General features: G+C 35.2%; 1 protein-coding gene across 1 annotated transcript; it reads right to left on the bottom strand.

The window, feature by feature from the left end:
- Positions 1-704: 704 nt before the first annotated feature.
- LOC138318727 (zinc finger FYVE domain-containing protein 1-like) lies at positions 705-17,636 on the bottom strand. Its single transcript, XM_069261370.1, has 11 exons — positions 16,823-17,636; positions 15,265-15,769; positions 14,387-14,592; positions 13,891-13,988; positions 13,065-13,170; positions 12,650-12,747; positions 12,199-12,313; positions 11,634-11,804; positions 8,846-9,023; positions 5,486-5,593; positions 705-4,683 (listed from the first exon to the last, which is right to left on the bottom strand). Exons 1-11 carry the CDS (start codon positions 17,510-17,512, stop codon positions 4,442-4,444), a joined length of 2,517 nt encoding a protein of 838 aa, XP_069117471.1. The 5' UTR covers positions 17,513-17,636; the 3' UTR covers positions 705-4,441.

Below are 17,636 nucleotides of genomic sequence, written 5' to 3'. Positions count from 1 at the left end.
TATTATAACTGATATAAACACTCAATCCACCAATGGAGATAACTTATATGGCCTAGCCTGTTGTTCCATCCTATTGACTGTACCATCAATATGTCAATTAAATTTGTTGAAATGAAATGACATCAAGGTCATTCAGTTGAACAAACTTTGTCGCTCTTTATCGGCCTAATATCAGGATTCTTAGTTATTAGTAATTGTTAGTTATCCAAATATTTGGCCCTGTGACCTCGAATGGTGATCAGTCATTCATATGAACATACCTGATAGCACTTCATTCCATCACTTTACAGGTCTAATATTAGGTTTCTAAGGCTCTTAATGTTGACAAGGTCCCTTAAAGGTTTTAGCTTTGTTGATCCTTGTGACCTTGAATGAATGTCAACGTCATTTTTTTTAACAAATTTTGTAACTGTTCATCCCAGTATGCTACAAACCCAATATCAGGACACTACCGGTAGGCTTCTTAGTTACTGACAAGAAGTCATCTAAAGATTTTAGCCTTTTTATGCCTATGACCTTGAATGAAGGTCACGGTCGTTTGAACAATCTGTTATTCCTTCATCCCAGCATGCTAAATCTGTGCCTTTGAGCTATTGAGAAGAAGCTGTGATAAGTTAACACACAGCACACGATGACTGACAGTGCATGATGGCCATAGGTCATCCTTACCCTTTAGGTCAGATAACCTAAAATAAAACAATGCATTCTTTGTTTGAATATCCCATTTTATTAAAGTAAGAACCATGATATCCATTTGAATGGAAACAATAAACCATGGCACCTGTATAACAAATCAAATGATGTTGTTCATAAAATAATTACATAACAACAGTCAATACGTAATTCATAGAGATGTCGAATCTTTAATAACACTTCCAGGTACTTTTGTTTGACAGTTATATAACTACATGCAATATGAAATCATTGAAAGTAGGAAATAGGCTGATAAAATCAAAGAATTTTTAGGTACAAATTTAGGTACCATATCTTGCTGTTGCCTATTAAGTCTGTACAAGACATTTTATGTGTCTAAAACCAAAATCGTAAAATTCAATTTTGTAAATATTCGAAAATACTTAGGCTTAACAATAGTCAAATTGATAAATTTACTTTGGATAAAAAGTAAAATAAGACTAATCACATACACATAAAAAATTATACACTGATTCATGATATTAACAGGAACAAAAATTGTCCAGGGATATGCTAACTACAAAACTTTTTTCTAAAGTGGTCAAGTTTGATCTTAGGTCCTAAAACATTTCCAGTGATCCCTTTAATTAGCTGTATACCTTACAATGAAGTTATAAGTAAATCAAATACACAAACTGCAAAAGCGGTATATCTTAAATGTGTAATCTTGGGATATTTACAAATCTTTCCTGTCATGACAACCTGTATGTCAGTAAATAGCACAATACGATAACAAATGTAAAACAAAGTATTTCTGACATTGCACTGCAGTCCTATAACAACAAACAAAATGGTATGTACATGTACATATAAATGAATCTGATTATAGTTTATCTTTATGGGCATGTTTCTGTTTTACATCAGGTAAACCTTTGGCTTTAACTGCTGTCATTGAGTTCTGAAGTGTCCATAATAGATTTTGCTTTCAATACTTGATCCCAGTTACATTAGCTGTTGGTTTGGGCCTTAGTAACTCTAAACCTCAGGACCTCATGGCCCAGTATTAATGTCTCTAGATCTATTGGTGGACTTATAGATTTTAGCACAAGTGACCTTGAAAATATTTCCAGGTCACCTCTTGTTACAACATGTGTACCTTAACTGTGCTCAGCACTAATTTCAAGTCTTTCTATACAGTAGAAGTATTTTAAATGTGAAAGACAGTGTTGTTTTGACAAGCTTTTAGTCAATTATAAAACACATTATGTGCACAGCACTAAAATTATATACATATCACATTTGCACATACTGATACTAGTATCATTATAAAAGCAGAATGGGATGTTTTGTTAATTTAATATACATTACATATTCTAAAACGTACATGCTTTTAAACATTGTCGATTCACAAAAGTTTAAGGATTATAAAACTTTGTTGTCTCAGGATCCCCTTAACTGTTATAAATGATTAACGAATAACATCACCATATGTTTGAAATCATTACATTAAATTAATTGATCTTTTACATGTATGTAAATGATTATGATAAACAATCCAATTACAGATGACTGCATATTGACAAAAGGTTGTTGACATCAGCACCCATTTACAGTTTTTACTTTTAGTTTACTTTTGACCTTAAGGTAAAACTTTAAATGATCCAAAGAGCAAAGGCAGTACAATGCACACTATAGCTAAAGGTGACACCATCATCAACTACAATATTAATCCTCCACAGTTAAAGTTATGTGCAAGACAAAGAAGAATCAGACGAGACAGTACTTAAACAACATATTAATATTGTGTAAGTTATTAATGCTTTATATATTAATACTTGGGTGATGATAAAGAAATTTCAATTCAATGTTAATATAGAAGTCTCAATCAGATGATAAAACAGAAACTACATCTAGGTAAATCTACCTCACTGTATACTTATCATTTATATATAAAATGTGGTAACTAATCAATTGGCCGATAATGATAGCATAATAGGTCAAATGTAGGTACATGTAGTTTCATGTACAATTGTATACAGTTAGATATATCTATACCATGTACTGTACATGAAATAGGGAGGTGTGTCTATATAGGCAGTGTGTATAGGATCACAAGACAAAAACAGTGAGACAAAATAGTTAAATATCCTTAAAGGTAGGTTTCGCCCAACCAAATAAATATTTTTTTGTGAAATGCGATAAGCGGAAGAAAAGATGAAAAAAAATATTAAAATATCTCAATTTAATTTCTTTATGTGTTTGAGATTGAACAAATGTGTCTTGAATACAAAATTGAAGGAAATCCTTGATTTATTACGGTGTCCGTCAGACAAAATAATATGCAAATGAAGCTGCGATGGATTGTGTTGTCGAAGTTTGGCGCTTGCGCATTGTCACGCACTAAAAGTAAACAAAATGGCTGAACGAAAGTGTGTGAGATGAAAGAAATATATCTGAATCGGCAACAAAGTGGAGGAAATTATAATGGATTCGGTAGCACCCTAGGATATCTATAGGGAATTAAATTCAGAGATGGCATGTAGCAATAGAAGAAACAGAAGCCACATCTCAAGCGGAACTTGTCGGGATCTGTTGGGACTCGTGTAACGGCATTGCACGTGGTGAGTTAAATTTATCTATCTGACATTTTGTTGCACGCTTCCGTTTGTTGCTGCAGCCTCGTTTTGGAAAAAATACGTCATGTTCTATGTAAAGCTTGACTTCGCTCTATTTTTAGAGGAGTATTTTCCTGGTCAAGCTAGGCAACTGACCAACCATATTGTTCGCTGTATGCATTGAAAATGATCTGAAGATTATATCTATGTATAGGATAAATTTCAATTTCGTAGTCTTTATATTTCATTGGGCGAAACCTACCTTTAACATACAACTGATGACTGTATACTGGGTATAACACAAACTTTAACTTTAGACATGGAACTATTCTAGATATGATATTTGATACACAGATACTTTCTCATGGACAATAAAACTTTCTATAGAAGTCAAAAGATAACTTAATAAAATAAAACATCAATATCATGTGCATGTATCAGTAAATATCAAGGTACATACTAAGAATGAAGGAATATGTTTCATCTGGAATACATTGAGATTAGGAATGGCTAAAACAATATTTTTCACACAGTCTTGTAGACATCCTGGTGCTTCATGTATGTAGAACTACTCTTTTATATCATGTCAGACATGAACATTGTAGTTTATAAAACAATAGACAATAAAATTATTAAAGAGTTATAAAGAGTAAATGAAGTCACAAAATTCCAGTTAATCACATATAGCACCTCCCCTATCACAGCAGGCCTACAACTAGGTCCATAGAACTATAAGACTAGATATTGATATGATTCACCTTTCGTGTACAGTTGTATTCTGATTCACACCTGATCATTTTATCAATGTGTGTTGAATGCTATCTTCTATAGAAATATTTCTTTCCTACATTCTGTCACATATATCACACCTATGCATTTGGTCCTTATGTGTTGCAACATTATCTGCTAAATTATTACATCATTTAGTGTGCAAGATGCAAAGATAATTAGCTTCTAAATAAAACATTTTGAATTTCTCTCATACATTACCTGATATGGTAAATGTAAAAAGCATTTTAGCAAATTACACATTCAAAGACACTACCAGTAGAATACAGGCAGTGATGGAAGAGTGTTAATCTCACATAAAGCGAATCCGTTTAAAGTTGGTTCTTATATATACCCTGACAGACTGTTGTAGTATGTATCGGTAAGCTGATATGTACACTTATAGTTAGTGTATAACTTAATCATCATGTAGATCCCAGTTCGTCCGCCTTTTTTTCACATTTAGTACACACCCTAACAGGGTAGTCCCAGCCCCTAATGGGGACGGGTAGTTTGTTAGGGGAGCAGGTCTCACACACCCCTTTACCACAGGCTCTACAGTGGTGTATGGCCCGCTTAGGTCCAAACTGTTCCTTACAAACACAACACGATTTTATATCGGCATCCGGTACCCAGTAGGCTGGCCTAGCAGTGTCCTTCAACATGCCTGCAAAATAAATCAAAATGTATAATCCTAGCAGAGACAGGTGGTAGAGTGAATTTCAATGACATCAAACAATTTATTTTCTACGTTAAAAAGATCTCAATTTACCTTAATCTAATCTAAAAATTAATGAACTCCAGTCAAAATATGACTTGATTGGATATATAAAGCCAGCATGAATATTCACTCTGTTACTGAATTTTCCTTTGAAAAATTTTATGAATACTTGTGGTGTTCCGATTAATCGAGTTCGTCGAGTATCGTTGGTTTGAAGTGTTTGATCAATTAGTCGAGTATGAAATCTGTAATAGAGTTTGTCAGAATTTTCTGACACGCTGATAAAGGAAAGTATAAAGTTAGCTGATCACTTAATCATGCAAAAAATAATAGTCAACTTGTTAAAATCATTCCCTTGTGTGAATTTAAATTTTATGCGTCGAGACGAATTGAAGAGCACATAAGCATTACGTAGTAATGTAAACGTTCAGATGCGCATAATTTGTGAAGAAAATAAGCGATATGAAAACATGACAGAACAAAGAGGCCTCGCGATCGTAAGCCTTGGAAGGATATTTTTATATGAGACTTGTTTATACATCAAGGAAAAAAATAATTGATTTGAATCGATCATTGATTGGTTAAATAAAACTGATGATCGACCATGAAATTTCAACCGATTCCCAACACTAATGAATACTCCACTCACTTTGTCCACATGCAGCCTAAAAGTGAAATAACTTATAAATTACTGCCCCTCCACACTTACCTTTCCCTGATTATTAGGGATAACTTAATATATACATACCAAGTGGGTAGTTAAATGTAGAGGCAGCCACACCGATGGCTGAAGTCACAGCCTCGCCGACACGTCTGGCTGTCGTCTGGGAGTTACTACCAGTACTGTCGGCAGAACCTGTCAAAGATTTTGTTGGCATACATACATCGTCTGCTTGTTGTTAGAGAACATACAGTCTCAGAGGTTAGATAGATTTCAAACAGACAAAAATGAACAAAACAGAGGTAAGAAATAATAGACTAAAATGATGCCCAAAGCACTATACTATAACATGAGTTTACACTTCAATTTAAAGATAACAGGAAAATGATTTTCAGCTTCCCAGAAAAAAAATGCTGTTATTGCATTTTACAGTAAACTACATGGGGGGAAAACTTTACAGCGCCGTTACAACAAGTGTTCCTGTTTACATTCATTCACTCGATAGACACGTTGGCTGGTAGCTGATCTAGTAGGCTGGTAACGGATGCAGTAGATTAGATTTTAGGTGGCATTTAACGAAGGCACTGATTGGCTGAAGTATTGGCAGCCCGACTGATTGCCCCCTGACTGACAAGATCGCTGACAACATTGAGAAGTAGGGGGAGCCAGCGGATCTTTGATGTTCATACCCGACTCTGTTTTACAATGTGTTTGATCATGTTGTGTACTATTTAATATTTTACAATGTATACATTCAATCACTGTATCAAAAATTCGTTATTGTTTTGTTTCACTTATTAATTGAATGTTTTGAGGTGTTTTGTTCATAAATTATTGGCCATTTCTCTCGACTTCGGGGAGTAGTCATGCTGTAGCTTAACGTTCCAATGGATCAAACTTTTCATCGTGTTTAATAATGTGTTGGGTTTAGATCTATTGTATCCATTGTAATGTAATGTAAATGTAATGTCACAGCCAAATCTAACGTTAGCTACTGTTGTACCTTCTGACTGACTTTTCCGCTGCAAGGTCAGTTTGGTGTGGAAAAACAAATCAGATACGGCTGACAATAAATTATGTCTTATCAGAATATATTCTGATCAAACACGGTTTTGATACATACCTGGATGTTACATGTAGTAGGGGATGTTATTCTAGTTGTAGACTTTGAGTTTGAATGCATTGCCTACATATTTATAATTTAATTTGATTCATATTCGTGGTAATGTTCTCGGACGTTGGCGCCTGCGCGGCGGTAGTTTACACAAGAGGCCCAAAGGGCCTTAACGGTCATCTGACTACCTTGGCAATAGTAAAATTAATTATATATGGTGTCACTTTGTCAGGACCATGTCAGGATCATTTTCAATTTCTTTCAACAAATTTTATTTCAAACAAGAGGCCCAAGGGCCTTAACATATAGGAAATTAATTAGATATAGTGTCATGGTAGCCATCTTCGATTTGTGATCAACCAGAGATGTAACAATACTTTGTCGGGACCATGTCAGGATCATTTCATGCAAGTTTCAGCCAAATCGCACCGGTAGAACTTGATAAGAAGTTCAAAATGTGTTTTCAAGATGGCCGCTGTGGCAGCCATCTTGGATTTCAGATCAACCCGAAAAATAACAACACTTTATCAGGACCAAGTGAGGATCATTTCATGCAAGTTTCAACCAAATCGCACCGGTAAAACTTGATAAGAAGTTCGAAATATGTTTTCAAGATGGCGGCTGTGGCGGCCATCTTGGATTTCGGATCAACCTAAAAAATAACAACACTTTGTCAGGACCATGTCAGGATCATTTCATGCAAGTTTCAGTCTAATCGCACCGGTAGAACTTGAGAAGAAGTTCAAAATGTGTTTTCAAGATGGCGGCTGTGGCGGCCATCTTGGGTTTCGGATCAACCTAAAAAATAACAACACTTTGTCAGGACCATGTTAGGATCATTTCATGCAAGTTTCAGTCAAATCGCACCGGTAGAACTTGAGAAGAAGTTCAAAATGTGTTTTCAAGATGGCGGCTCTGGCGGCCATCTTGGATTTCGGATCGACCCGAAAAATAACAACACTTTGTCGGGACCATGTCAGGATCATTTCATGAAAGTTTCAGCCAAATCGCACCGGTAGAACTTGAGAAGAAGTTCAAAATGTGTTTTCAAGATGGCGGCTGTGGCGGCCATCTTGGATATCGGATCGACCCGAAAAATAACAACACTTTGTCGGGACCATGTCAGGATCATTTCATGCAAGTTCAGCCCAATCGCACTGGTAGAACTTGAGAAGAAGTTCAAAATGTGTTTTCAAGATGGCGGCTGTGGCAGCCATCTTGGATTTCGGATTGACCCGAAAAATAACAACACTTTGTCGGGACCATGTCAGGATCATTTCATGCAAGTTTCAGCCCAATCGCACCGGTAGAACTTGAGAAGAAGTTCAAAATGTGTTTTCAAGATGGTGGCTGTGGCGGCCATCTTGGATATCGGATCGACCCGAAAAATAACAACACTTTGTCGGGACCATGTCAGGATCATTTCATGCAAGTTTCAGTCAAATCGCACCGGTAGAACTTGAGAAGAAGTTCAAAATGTGTTTTCAAGATGGCGGCTGTGGCAGCCATCTTGGATTTCGGATTGACCCGAAAAATAACAACACTTTGTCGGGACCATGTCAGGATCATTTCATGCAAGTTTCAGCCAAATTGCACCGGTAGAACTTGAGAAGAAGTTCAAAATGTGAAAAGTTAACGCACGGCGGACGGCGCACGGCGGACGGCGGACGGCGGACGACGACGGACGAAACATGATGACTATAGGTCATCCTGACCCTTCGGGTCAGATGACCTAAAAATGTAGGTTGATTTTAGCCGAGAAGATTCAAATGTATCTCTCTGATTAAATACTGGTGACAAAGTTAAAAAAATTTACACCTACAGCTGGAATAGCATCCCCTACTAACATCCAGGTATGTGTCAAAGCCTTGTTTTATTGGAATATATTTTGGCAAGACACAATGGTCGGTTGTACATTGTACCCTATTTGGTTTCACACACCTTGCGGTAAAGTTATAATTAGTCAGAAGCAGGTGATTTCTTTTCCGTACAATTTCTGACTGACTTTTCTGCTACAACAGTAGCTCTTTCCATAAGTACTTCACTGATTAGCGCTGATTTAGAGTCTATACATGAGGTAATTAAAATGTATTTGTGTAACCTTTTTACATTATGAAGCTTACGATGCCGATCATTTTATGTAGTAATCGACGACAGACATTTCCAACTGTTTTAGCTCCGCCCCTACATTGAAGCGACAGCCAATGAGAGCCGTGCTTACACAGCTTATTGAATGTTGTTGGCAAACTGAATAGCTACCATACAACCTGACTAGCTACCAATCAAATTACGCTTATTGTAACGGCGCTGTAAACGTATCCTTAGCCTCTCACCTGCCATAGCATCTGTCTGGAAACAGTTGTCACAAACACGAACAGTCTCATTTTCTCCCCAGCCTCTCTCTGGCACCGGTCTCCTATGACTTGAACAACTATCGCAGAAGCCTTTTCCACAAGCACGACAATGATGCTTCTGTTCATTCTCCAACTTTACAGAACAAATGCTGCATTCCTACAACATTAAAATGTTGATATCTTATGAAGTAACCAAGCTAGTTCAAAAGTTGTGCAATATAGAAATTTGGTTACCTCCAGCGTTCGAAATTAATGCCTGTCCGTCTGCCCGTGACCGGCAATTTTATAGTCGGGCAGACAATTTCTACCGTGTAGCTGGTACTTTGACCGGCAACTTTTGGTCCAGATAGAAGATATATATACAAACAAAAATGGCTGTAGAATTGTAGAAAGGTCGAAGATCAAACTGTACAAAACTTCATTTTAGAAAATTTTCCGCTGCACGGTGAGTTTACTAAAACATTCAAAATGTTCTTTAATAATGAAAATTCAATACACACGAACTGACTAAAAATGTCCATCAAGGGATTATACTATTTCAAGAAATGCTTCTTAAAAGATTGATTTGTTTATATGTCTTAGCAAGAAAATCAACTCATTATTATTTTAAGTTACACAACAATTCATGTGCCGATGGTGTGAATCCAGTATTTCAGATCGAGCTGGGTTGCATAATGGTATGGCGCCACTCACAATTATCATTTCTAAATGCAGGTAACTTTAAATCGAAAAATTACCGTATTAAGAACTCTTTAAAATCATTAGAATATATGGTAAAACGCATCTCAGCCATTCCAAATCGTAATATTTGTTCTCAGGGCAGACCCAAGGACCCCACAAACAACAAAATCTCGCGCCTTCTGCACGCGCATATTCATCAAAATACATCGTAAAACTCATCTCAGCCTTTCTTTTCCCGGGGGACCTTTGCCCCCCAATTACGTGAACATCTTCCTACGCCACTGACTTTAAATTTGTTGAGAGCCTACGATACTAATCCAGATATGGAGATATATTTTGTTAGTAAAACTTTTACTTTGCTAGTAATTATATAAACTACAAGGATGAATGGTAACTTTGTAAGGACCAGTAACTTTCAGTCAGGACCGGTAACTTTTAGGGTCAGCCGGTCCTTAGGACCAGCAGGAAAAATTCCTTAAGGGAGAACACTGGTTACCTCCTTACATTCTCACATCTCTTAAACAAACTGACTTTAATTATTAAATTAGTTCTTAGGTTCCGTAATGGTAAAATGGTGTACAGCTCTGACATTTCATTTTTGGAGTTCTGTTTAACATCATATTGCACTCAGACACAGCAATAACACATTAAGGTAGCTCCATACTTTTGGAAAAACCCATGTCATTTTTTTCTAACAGGTCTTATTTTCTTGCATTTTTCATGTAGATTTCAAATCTGTAAAGATAAATGGGTGTTCTCGAACTACTTTTTGAGATATTTGAGCTTGAAATATACCATCCATGCAAATTTGAAATAGAAAAATTCATAAAATTATGTTTTCTGTAATATAAGGGTGAATGTAGTCTCGATCCTGTTGATTTTTTGTCCTAAATTTCTTACGATAGAACAATATACAAAACTATTTTATTTTTACAAATGCTAACTAATTTTTGTTATTTCCCAGGACCGTTTCTATACGTAATTACCATGCTTCGCCATATTTTCGCCCGTAAAAAATCAATGAATAGGCCAAAAAGGAAATGAAAACCCATGTCAATTTCACAATATTTGTATATGATATGCCCAAGGTAATATGTTTTTCAAATATCATATAAAAACATGGGGTCCTCGATCAAAATTTCACAATTTTGTAAGCTTGAAGTTTGTAACTCGCAACCCTACCCCCATTTCATCCAGTGCTAAGATGGGTTATATTTGACTATTTTTTGAAAATCATGCCGCAAAAAAACATTCCACATCAGTTCATACGTTTTTGTGATATTACATCTGGTTTATGTCTGTTTGTTTTTATGATTTTCTCCAAATTGTGTGTTTAAAGAAATCCGTATGCGATTTTTTTATAATTCCGGAATTTCGGTCCGGCCGGGTCCCGTCTTATGATTTATAGCGACGAACGGCACTTCCGGTGTTTAAAAATCCATTCCCATTTACGACAGGGACCGCAAAAACCTCAGAGATAGCATATAATTTTCACTTACTGCTTTTATTTGATTTATTTAATGATTTTAAACATTCAATATTATATGTAGACAATTTTCACCTATTGAAAAAATATCCAAGTGTGATGTCGTTGCGTATCGGAAACCATTCTGGAATTCAAAACAACCTCCGCAATTTCCGGTATAGCGTCAAATGAATTGGCGCGATTTTCAAAAGTATGGACCTACCTTAACACTGGTGCAAATGTTAAATGAAATACCTATGATCGACCATACACTAATAAAATATAAATTAGTTAACAGTTGCTGAATGTCTACATCCACATCTTTACAGAATCCAATCTTCGACAGAGGAGCCAATGATATATTAAAACCAAAACTGAGACAGTGTAGAGAGACATTTGGCAAAGGAAAACTACTCAATGTGTTGAATCAATTAAGTTTTCAAATATTAAATTTCAAAGTTTAGCTTAAAACATTCAATATGAGGTTTTAAACACTTCTTTTTTCATATCTGCTTTCCTTCTTTTGAAATACACTTCTATTTTTCAATTCATGTATATGTACCATATTGTCTGTTCACATATAAAATCTAATTACATGTATTACAGAATACTTCTGCTTACTTTTATCTGTGCATTGGGAACCCAGTACTCGGGAGCAATTTTGTCGGCCATCCAATCTGACAACATCTTGGTAGGCCCTGATCCCACACTGCTGATGGAGTCTGCGATATAATGAATTCCATCAACCAATTTCCGAGCAGCATTCTGTGCCCCTTGTAGGTTCTGTAGACCCTGTGTATGACAAAAGGAAAATCAGGCCAAATCATACACTGTACACAATGCTGTCACACAATGTATGCACAATACAACTAGAACACTACAGTGAATCAGTGAATGTACATTTTTTTTTAAAGTTAACTGTACAACTCAGGAATTTGATTTAACATAATAAACTTATACATGTGTCTATCTTATTTTCAACATTTTTGAAATGATGAGTATGAAAATAGTAAATGAAAGATAAGTTAATCTTATATAGCACTACAATATTTTCTGTCTTTGCCATTCTTCCATGAAAAATCTTCATAATTAAAGATAATTTTCATTTTGATTTTGTATTTGGCATACAGATACTAAAATGGAACTGCTTGGTTTGTCTGAAAAGATTTGTATTGTATGTACTTACATCAGGCCATACATGTCTAATATCCATGGTAACAGCCTCCTCAGGGTGACTGTTGCCATACCACTTCTCTCGACTCCGGTATATTACACCACAATGAGGACACTCCAGAACTTCACTAAATTTTAAACATATGTTTAAAAGTTGCTCACTTCAATGGATTCATGACATGATTGTGACTTGTCCAGTAACGAGTTAATATTACGAAACCTTAATATTACCATCATCAACTTCATACATGAAATAAACACAAAATGTATGTTTTAAATCTTAATTCAAACTATAATATTGCATTGCATTTATATAATGTGTGTGATAAAGATACCTACATAATGACTCTATTATAAACTGGTATCTACTATCAATCATGTCATCCGTAAGATAAGATTAACTATTAAAATGATATATCTTATTAACACAATGAATTCAATCAAGCATTATGATTAGACCTTACCCTGCCCACACGTATTTAGCAAATCCCATCCAAGCATTGTCCTTTGACTCTGATGTCTTCAGCACCACAACATTTTGTTTACCACCCATCCAACATCTCTGTTAAGACACAATAGCAGGTTTAACAGAGAAATTTGGATGAATTAATTTATAGTAAAGAGATTTTGGGAAATAAAGATTTGCTTTGAAACGTTCACTCTAAATTATATGCTTGGTAATGCAAAATAAAGAGAAAACATCTAGCCAGTGATTCTAATCAAAAATAGTATAAGTGACAAGTTTGGTAATAAATATAAGTTTTATTGGACCTGCATACCATATGAAGTTTGAGAAAGATCTGAGAATTTTTCTAAGATCAAAGCAACAACACCTCAAAATAGCACTGCCTGATACGTAAAAATGATAGCAATACCAACCTTACACTGGTACACCTTGTTACCAAATTGGTGTTGATATTTACATCTCTTGTCTGTGTTATGTGACTGGTTAGATTTGTGATTCATACTTAGACAACAGCTCTCCCTGTAACAAATGTATAGCTTTCTCAAATCAATTGGCTTAGAATTAAATTAAACCAGAGCCGTTTTCGTTTATTCAGAACAACAGGTTTAACCGCTTTGCACTGTGAAAGTCATTATTTCAGGTATAAATCGATCCTAATGGACCTGCAGTTTTTGATACAGGCCTGTGAAGACTCATCTGAAAACAATATCAAATCACCAGATCTGTCTTTAACTAATAAACGAACAACTAGGTCTAACCAGTCAATCTGTATAATTGAAAACAGCCCAGGTAAGCTGCCCTATAAACTTAACATGAATTATCATTGAGTGTTTATGTTCTTTTTTTAATTTAAACTTTGCATTGTCTTCCTTGCAGAATATGGTAAGCTGATAATGAGGATTATGCTTTTCCTAATCACAGGAAATACATTTTTGGATTGATTTACTTTTAAACCAAACTAAAGTCTACTGGCATTTATTTGGAGATACAGCTATATGCCAGTAGATGCACATTCATAGAATAACAGACAAGAAAGCCATTAATCAATATTTTACTATCAATAGATACTTGAATATATATACATTGTCAGGAAATGCTAACATGGAAATTCTAGAACACCGAAATATATATTACATACCAGCACAATTCCAATATATGACTACCAATGCTTAAACCTTATACTATATATTGTGTTTAAAGAAATTAGTATTAAAGTAAAAATCATTTTACTTTACTTACCCACAGCACAGACACTTGACAGAACATGTAAACATCTGGTCAGGAAATGTACCATACACTGGCTTTTCTATCTCACCACTAAATTTGTCATTTAAATTCTGAAACATTGCAATTTAGTTTGATAGTATTTTTACACAGCCACTATTCCATCTTTGCATATTACAGAGTTGCCTCCCTTGTGGGTAGGTATCTATTGTAATGTCATTATTTTGTGAGCAAAATTCACATTGTTTTCTCTAAAAAGTATGATGTTATGCTCGCAAGCACATGACGTCATAATCAATACATACCAGCAAAGGCAGATAACTCTGAAATAAGTAGTAAATTGAGAATACACTAAACACTAATTTCAAATACCAGGAAGTTATTGTTAAAATTAAATTTCTGCAAAACTTAACACTAAGTAAAACGCATTGTTTCTTCACTCTATGGAAAAAAGACCCATGAAAAAGATTACAAAGAAAATATGCTAATGAAAAACAATATAACAACTAACCTTGAGAGTTGTGTATACCACCTCCGGCCTCCTGGCAGCCCTGTGAGACTTGTTTTCCAATTGTTGCTGAAGTTCTGCTTGAAACTTTTTGAAGTCTGTTTTGTTCCCTTTGGTTCTTGTACCAATATATTTTAAGTCTTTAAAATACATATGACAATCAAGTTGCTGGAACTTATCCAAGAGGTCACTCTCTGCTGGCTTCCCACCTATTTATGTAATTATTTGCATATTTAAAGGCAAAATTAATATTCATTAGTTACATTTCAAATAATAAACAGAGTATTATGTTGGAGTATAATTAACTAGAAGTTTCTGGTTACTGTCCATCAACAGTTAAGAAAACTTATAATTAAAGTTAATTATCATAACAAGAGTGAATCTTTTACTGTAATTGCATAACAGTGAATTATACAGAACATGTCATATTATATATTCTGTATTTGCATATTACAGAGTTATCTGCCCTTTCAGGTAGGTATATTAAGATTGTGGCATTATGTGTTTGCAAGCATAACACGATAATACTTTTTGGAGAAAAAAATATGAATTGCGCTAACAGAATAATGACAAAACAATCTATACCAACATGCAAGGGAGCTAACTCTATAATATGCAAAGACGGAATATTTATTATAACTTTAATGGTGCTGAAGTTTTTTTAACAGCATTACTATTACTTTTCAATAGTATCAGTCAAAATTCATATAGCATATTGGATGTCTTTAAATGGTTGACAAAATTTCAAAACCCTTTATCAACCTCCATTAATATTACATAGGAAATATTATACATATCTAGCAGGTATTATTTCAAAATATCAAGGTACCGGTAATTTCATTCTTTCTTAATGCTTCATAATAATTCAAAATTTCACCAACCATTATCTTCTCCCAGCACTCTGGTGTTTGTTGTCTCATGAAAAATGATCACAGATGGATGGAGATCTGAAGTGCTTTTTCCACAGCGTTTGGCTGCTGCCTGCAGTTCTAAAGAGAAATGCTTTGTGTATGCAGTAGAGGCATCACATAGGAATTGAAACATATCATTGTGGAGTCGTTCTGCACGTGTGCGATAAATAACAACATCTGATACTGCCAGAATCTTCAGTAGGAGTCTTGACCTCTGGTTCTGATTTGCTGTTACACCTAGAAAGCCTTCAGTGTCAATGACAATGGCTTTAGTGATCGGGTCATAGGAAGCCCACACCCCAATAGTGCAGGAATCTTGGTGAGCCGAAGTTTTAAAAACCTCTTTTCCGCTAAAGAATGTGTGATTCATTGTGTAGGACTTTCCATCACCGGTATTTCCAAAGATAGATACCACTTTTACTTGTTCATCTTCATCACAACCAAGCTTTATCAAAAAGTCATCAACATCATCAACCTAAAAAGAGAAAAACAGATTAGTAGAATACATAATGTATATCAACTACAAATAACTATTCTTCTTATAGTTTTTACAATTAACCCAACATATAAGGAATATGGCCTTTTTGAGAAGATATCAATGCTAGTCCATATAAGGATAGAGACCATTATATTGCGTCATATGTTTTACATATGTATACTGAGGTTCATAATGTGGTGTCAAGATGTACATAAGTATGTCAGATGATGCAAACCCTAAAGGACTTATTTTGTAGTTAGAATTCAGAGGAATGGATTTAACTGATACAAATATTGACAATTTGTGTTGATTTTTGTTTCAAAAAAGTTATTCTCTAAGTTCATTACATTATATATATGCACTACTACTTCAGTTCAAGGGTCATTGCCTGTGACCAGCTGATATGTAGCTCTGACAAAGGTTTGGAAGTCATAGATTTGAACCCTGGTCTAGCAATGCATGCAAATTAAACATTGATTTTTCTGCTCCTCTTGAATTTAATGCCATGATCATGGCCAAACCATGGCTTCAAATGAGGTGGTTGACAAGTGGATACCAGGACCTGATTTGTAAGTTGAGTCTTCCAGGGTAAAAGAAGGAAGGAAGGTTTGGGAGTTAAGTGTTTCTGAACCTGCAGGTTAATCACCAGTAAATAGTCCCAGTTATTCTCCAATTGTTTCCCGCAATTTATATATAGGGAGATAACAATGACGTTCATTGGCACAAAGCACTAGTATACTTAGGGATGGGTATCGCGAAAAGAAGGAAGGTTTGGGAGTTAAGTGTTTCTGAACCTGCAGGTTAATCACTGGTAAATAGTCCCAGTTATTCTCCAATTGTTCCCCGCAATTTATATATAGGGAGATAACAATGACGTTCATTGGCTCAAAGCACTAGTAGTACTAGTCTATTTAAAAAGACAATAATCCAGACTAACCAGTGGCTAGGTAATTTAATAAATCAACTGCACTTAGATATTGTTCAGAGGTCACAGGTTTGAATCCAAGTCTGACAATATCCTTTTTTGTACTCCACTATTATTAGCTTTACCTGCAACTTTTCTTGGCCATCTAGAAGCATGAAACTTCGACTGTTGTAATGATATTCATCTATTTGACTAGCAGCTAGCTCTTCTTCGATATTTATAATGTCTTTCTCATTTGAGTTTAAGCATAAATCAGGTATGCTTCCATTTTGACTGTGTCGAGAATTCACGCTATTAAATGAATCCATGCTGCTTGTGACCTCCTGATCAATCTGAATTTGTGGACAAGATACAAATGTCAAGGAAGTGTCTTCAGTATCAACAGGGGATATAGGTTTTACAATAGTCTCTAAATTCCTCTGGGATTCTCGAGCTTTGAAATCCTTGAAACTAGTTTTCCTATGTGTTCTTCTTGGTCCTCTGTGGTAGAATTCGAAACAAGTAAAGCAAAAATTGATGTTACAGATTTCACAATGTAAATCAGCAAAGTTTAAACCAGTGCACTGTCGACTACTGTCAGCCGTAGATATTTGACATAACAATTCAAACGATGTAGGAACTATGTGTGACCGATCATGAAACTCAAATTTAGAATTATGTTGGTGTATACTCGTGACGCAATCATAACATTGGTCAGTGTTACAGTCGTCACAATGAAAGGTCGCCTCTGCCTTTTCGGATTTACAGCAAAGTTTTTCGGCACAAAAACGCTTTGATGATCTACATCTATCAAACCTTCGTGGTACCGAAGTCATAATTGACCTTTTCCAAACATCGTAAACAAAGCATACCAATCAACTTTCATAATAATCACAAATTTCTTATGAGTCGTCCCGTGTTTTCTAAAGTCATTTCCGTAAATAGACAAATCTTGCTCTT

This window comes from Argopecten irradians, chromosome 3, assembly GCF_041381155.1.
Source record: "Argopecten irradians isolate NY chromosome 3, Ai_NY, whole genome shotgun sequence".
NCBI classification, from domain to species: Eukaryota; Metazoa; Mollusca; class Bivalvia; order Pectinida; family Pectinidae; genus Argopecten; species Argopecten irradians.
This window is presented reverse-complemented; position numbering and strand designations above follow the sequence as displayed.